Source organism: Saimiri boliviensis, chromosome 9 (genome assembly GCF_048565385.1).
Source record: "Saimiri boliviensis isolate mSaiBol1 chromosome 9, mSaiBol1.pri, whole genome shotgun sequence".
Lineage (NCBI taxonomy): Eukaryota > Metazoa > Chordata > Mammalia > Primates > Cebidae > Saimiri > Saimiri boliviensis.
This window is the reverse complement of record NC_133457.1, coordinates 24,537,420-24,543,419: the sequence shown is the minus strand read 5'-3', so window position 1 is coordinate 24,543,419 and position 6,000 is coordinate 24,537,420. Positions and strand designations below refer to the sequence as shown.

At 36.6% G+C, this 6,000-nt stretch overlaps 1 protein-coding gene across 4 annotated transcripts in view; it reads right to left on the bottom strand.

Annotated features, from left to right (window-relative positions):
- Positions 1 to 3,835: 3,835 nt before the first annotated feature.
- Positions 3,836 to 6,000, bottom strand: part of OTOL1 (otolin 1) — a 60,341-nt gene continuing 58,176 nt past the window's right edge. For all 4 annotated transcript variants that reach the window (XM_074405599.1, XM_010335704.3, XM_074405600.1 and 1 more), the window contains one exon: positions 3,836 to 5,424. In XM_074405599.1, coding sequence (XP_074261700.1) covers positions 4,526 to 5,424 — 899 coding nt within the window. In that variant the 3' untranslated portion in view covers positions 3,836 to 4,525. The remainder of the gene's footprint in view (positions 5,425 to 6,000) is intronic.

The window sequence follows — 6,000 nt, the reverse complement described above, 5'->3', positions numbered from 1 at the left end:
AACCTGGAGTGGTGGGAGGAATCTTTATTCCCAGCTACTCAGGAGGCTGAAGCAGAAGGATCACTTGGGCCTAGGAGGTGAGGCTGCAGTGAGCCAGGTGAGTGCCACTGCACTCCAGCCTGGTTGACAGAGCAGAACCCCACCTCAAAATAAAAATTAATATTTTCTTCAAGGCATAAATGGGCAATACTGCCTTTAGATGTATGCCAGAGGGGCCCTGCCATACACCCATGTTTTAAAAAGTTCGTAAAATAAGTGTACAATGTGTAAATTTATTATAGTACTCAGGGCAACTTGATTAGAGATAAGGGTTTATTTCTGGCTCAGTACAATCTGTAATCTTAAATATGTGTTCCTATGACTAACACCCTGCAGGAACCCTGAGAAATTCATCTCCGTACTTCTTACCCTCCGCACATTAAACAAAAGGTGACCGCCTCCAAACACCATCAGGTTTACTGGGTTGTACTCCTGCAATCATGGGTATGGCATGGCAAGAATTGAGTAATTGGTAGGCTTGATTAAGAGAAATGCATCTTAACTTATCAAGTCCTTCCTTTTGGGGACCACAAATACCATAGATAACAGTGACAAGGGTTGCTGTTATATGTCAGTTGTGCTGGGCATTTATTTTCTTACTTTCTCTTTGTGTTTCATTTTACCGTTCTTGAGATACGCGTAAATTACATGGCATCTGCAAAAGTTGCACATTTAATGGCTAAAAGATAAGAATTCATGTCACCCAAATTTGTTTTAATGCAGGTCTAGACGGAAAATTTAGAGTGAATATAGGTTCTAAAATAGTGTTTTAAGAGATGATGAAATGGCAATATAAGTGATCATTGGTTTATATAATAAAATTTTAATATTTTGCAGTATTGTCTTCAAGAATAATAATGCATCTTATGCAACCCACCTTACACTTTGAACGAAACTTAATCATAAAATTACCACTGTATTTTCAAGTCTTATTGCCAATTCAGCTGAGAAAACTCTCTAAACAGAAATTAACTAGGAAATACAATGACTCGACAAAGGTGCTCAAATTTGACAAAACTGTCAACAGAACATGTATCGTAAAGAAAGCTTGATTACAAAACATATCATATTTTTTTCTGAAATTAAGTTTTAAAAATAACATCTATGGGATGAATATAGAGTAATTTATGAATGAATGTTTTTGTCTTATTACTCATTCAAATATCACCTGCCTATCACTAGGACACCTAGACATACACCAGAGTAATTAAGTCACCTTTGATATTTTGTTTACCGTAAGTCAAAAAAAGACATAATTTTATTTTTTATTTTTTTCAATGCAAAGGCTTATATTTCGAAGTAGAAGGATAGAAGATATTTTAAATAAATATTTGTTAGCTTCATTTATAAGCTTTAAATATTTCATATTTCAACATGTGGTATGTTGGGCTCCACTTGCATTTGAGCCTTGGATCTCTTACGTGTTAGAGGAATGCAGTTACAAAGTTATTGCTATAGCTGGCCGTAGTTTAACCCAGGATGTGGCAGTGAAGTGGTACTATTCCTCAAACTCTGTATACATTCTGAAGAAAGCTCCAGAAGGATTATCTAACATATTAAATTTAAGTATAAAAGAGAAAAATAAAATGTCACAAGGTTTCTGGCCTGAATAGATGAACAGAACTTGTATTATGTGAGTTAAGGTAGGATGCGGGAGGAGCAGCTTGATTTTGCTGTGTTAAGCTTGGAATGTCCGTTTCACTCTCAACACTTTAAGCAGTTTAGTACTCAGGGCTGGCATTCAGGTGTGTTTATTTGGTAGTCATCAGGGTAGAAAAAGGGTAGGGATTATTGTGTTCAAATCCTTGCAATGGGATTTGAATTTTCTACTTTTCTTCTACTTTTCTTGATTTTTCTACTTTTGACAAGATGGGAGATATGTTATTGTTGAAAGAAGGGAATACTCAGTTGTCCAGTTCTCCACCTTCATAGCAGAAAATGGCATGAAGAACCTTGAACCTCTCTCCCAAAGCCATTAGCAGAGAATAACAACTTTCAGGATGCCCTGAAAAGAACTCATAATCAACTACTACTCCTGGATCCTAACCCTGAGCTCTTAACTCCAGATTTCCTATAAAACGTCTACCACAAACACTAGTGTAAGATGCTAACAGATACCCTAAATCTTACACACGAATTGTTGTACTCCTACTGGTGCTCTGACTGGTTCTCTTTTGTATCACATCTTGTGGTGTGGTTTTTTCTTCTCTCTTCCTAGGCTGCTTGTCTCTCAGCTTCCCCAAATTGCTCCAATCCACTCATAGAGATGACATAAAGAAAAAAATAAACATAAGCACATATGAATAAAAGACAAAACTCTTCCTGAATTTCATTATTATTCAATGCTAATTGGAAAAACAAAAAATTTTAGGTGTAAGCATCACTTTTTAAATCACTTGCAAATTATTTTATTCTCCCTCTGACAAATATAAGCACAGCCACAACTAAAGCAAGATTTCATTCTAAACAGGGAAGGATTGCTGAAGAATGGGAGAAATGTCAGGAGTTAACTTTATCCCCGCTGGATCCTTAAATGAGAAACTAATGCAACATTTCCAAAATGGATTTACTACAAAATGCCCCTTCACAGTGTGTTACATGATCAGTTCTAGATCCAAAATAAACAAAATCATTGGATAAACAAAATTAAACAAACTTATTTTCTGTGGGAACATCTGAGACTACACTAATGTGCTTTATAAATCTTCAACAGGAAGATAGAATATAGTACTTCCAATATTTGTTTGATGCAGAAACCACTCTTTTCCAATACTTCATAACAACTTCCAGAAATGCGATTCCTCTGAATATGAGAAACATATATATATATATAAACGTCATTCACTTTTGAGGCTCTCATATATACACATATATGTACATATATGTGTATATATGCATATGTATATATTGTGATACATATATGTATCATACATACATCATACACCTGTATGTATGACACATGTATCATATACATATGATATGTATCATACATATATATCATACACATGGTATCATATACATTATATATGTATGATACATATATGCATGTACTTATATGTATACATATGTATATGTGTGTGTGTATATATTTGAGTGAGAGCCTCAAAAGTGAATGGTGTTTGCCAAAGTAGGCAGTGCAACAAACTAGGCAAAGACCAGAAAGTTTTCTATCACCCACTCCCTGTCTTGATGCACCAAGATTTGCAAATCTGCATAACTATGCCTTCATGGAACCAAATTCAATTTGGATTCAATAAATTTGCTTTTTAAAAAATGAAACCAGCCAGGTGCAGTGGTTCACACTTATAATCCCAACACTCTGGGAGAACAAGGCAGGAGGATTGCCTGAGCCCAGGAGTTTAAGACCAGCCTGGGTAACATAGGGAGATTCCATCTATATAAAAATAAAATAATAAAAATAAATTAGCCAAGCATGGTGACAAAGGCCTGTGGTCCCAGGTACTTGAGAGGCTAAGAAGGTGGGAGGAATTCTTGGACATAGGAGGTTGAGGATACAGTGAGCGAGAACCACTCCACTGCACTCTAGCTTGGGTGGCAGAGCAAGATCACATCTCAAAAAAAAGAAAAGAAACAAAAATGAAACCACTGAATTAACAAAAATATTCACAATTATTATATATTTGCATTGCAAATTAACTCCCAAATCCCCACCTGCTCCAGCAATGTTATCACTGAATAACTAGAATTAATTATTATAGAGATGATAATAATGATGCCAAAGAATTTATTCTAATTAAATATTCTATCATGAAGAAAAGGCAAAAATTCAAATCAATAATGTTTTCATTTTATTCTTGATTCTTTTGAGGACATTCAGTTCTTTTAAGCACAATAATTTGATTAATGATTTCATCTTCACTATGATTATCAACTTTTTCTTACATTTTACCCAACACACAAGTCCACATAATACAAGTTTTGTGAGCAAACCTTTACACACTGATAAATTTTTAATATCCTTTAGCTAGTCTTTGCCACCCTTTCTGTGTCATCTCCGTGAATTAAACCAACATGAGAAGAGTTCCATTTTGTCAGAAGACAACCCATCCAAGAGAGTCAAAAACTTGCTGTCATACTATGCAATTTACACAAAAAGAAATGACATACATTTATCTGAGATATAGAAAATATTTAGTAAGAACACATTTATTAACTATAAATCTCATTCATATTTTGTATACAGATATTATTATTATACTTAAATGGCATGGGTAATGCTGATATTATAATGCTAAATTTTAAAGCCTAGCTACAAAGTTAATAGACATATGTTCTGAAATATATATAAATATTTTTAAAGGAGGTGCCTTAAAATAGAAATAACGATTGACTCTAAGTGACATTTTTTTTTAAATTCTGTATTATTTTATAGTCTTGAAAAAATTGAAGTTATTTTTTAATAGCACTAGTCTATGTTAATTGACCTATTCCACTAAATCTAAACTACGGGATTCAAGACACAAACTTATGGTGAAATTCCAGAAGTTTCCTTTGGGTACAAAAGGAAACCAGTAAAAATGCTGTCATCCTCAGCACTGACATACACCCCATTCCAATCTTTTGACACTTCAAGCCAGACTTGGTCTCCTGCACTTAATTTCAAGATAATGAGGAGAGATGCCTGGTCTATTTCCTGACCATACAGAGTTTCTCTGGACTTGAACTGCTTCTTATTCTGGGCCACCAGACTGATTCGAGCAGGTCGGCCCCTCACAGTAACATGGTAGGAAAAAACATATGTCCCAGGAATAGAGCAGTTAAACTTCCCAGTGACAGGACTATAACTCCCTTGGTCATTATAGAGAACTTTGTCAAATTTGATGGGGATGTTTGGAGGAGGGAAAGGCTTTGACAAAGCAGCACTGAAAGCTGACTGGGGCACTCTAGTCACCTCACCCTTGGAGCCTTTAAAGCCCCGAGAGCCCTTCTTCCCAATGGGGCCTCGGACCCCTTTACTGCCATTGTCACCCTTTGGCCCAGTAGGTCCCAGGAGACCAGGAGGACCTAACTCTCCCTTTTCTCCTTTAACCCCTGGATCACCTTTGGCCCCAGGCAGACCACTGTTACCACTTTTGCCTTCCATTCCACTGTCCCCTTTGCTACCTTTTTCTCCTTTTATACCTGCCTCACCTTTCTGTCCTTTTCCTCCTCTCTCCCCAGAATCTCCACAGTAGCCTTTCTCCCCCATCTCCCCCTTCTCTCCCTTGGCGCCAGGCCCTCCGTGCAGGCCTGGTGAGCCCACAGCCCCTTGGTCTCCTTTTTCTCCTTTGGTACAATTCCCACATGTGTCTCCCTTGGAGCCTTTTTGTCCTTTCACTCCTGCCAAACCAATGTTTCCTTTATCTCCCTTAGGGCCAAGTTCACCTGAAATGGAAAATTAAAATAATGTTTAAGGATCACATAGGCTATAAACAGCATGCTATTACCACAGAGCTCAAAAAAGTAGAAATAAAACTACTAATTAGGACCTGGAAACCTGGTTCTTGCCTCAGTAATACCTGTGCCTAGGAGGCTCTGACAATGAACAGTTTATATTATATCATTCTCTTAGAAGGGGAATCGTTAATGCTTCTAAGAAACAGTAGCTTATATTCAGATGACATATATCTAGTTCTTTTTGTTTTCCACTTTTAAGATAATAAAGAATATTAGGACTGTACTTGTTCATTGTATTCCATTACCCTTTGCATTTTGGCCTAACCCAGGCATTCTCCTAAATCCCCACATTGTCCATTCAAGCCTAAATTCTTACTGGCAAGGAAACAGACCCAGAACAAGTCAGGGATTTTTATTTTCCCTTGGCAGCTAGAGAAAGAAGCAGAGCACAGATACTATTACCTGGTCTCCAAATTCCTAGACCAGTGCTCCTTCATCGAGTCAATACACTGAATTCTTAGAAGGATAACAGTAATTTGTATTTTAAGCTTACCTCTCTGATAA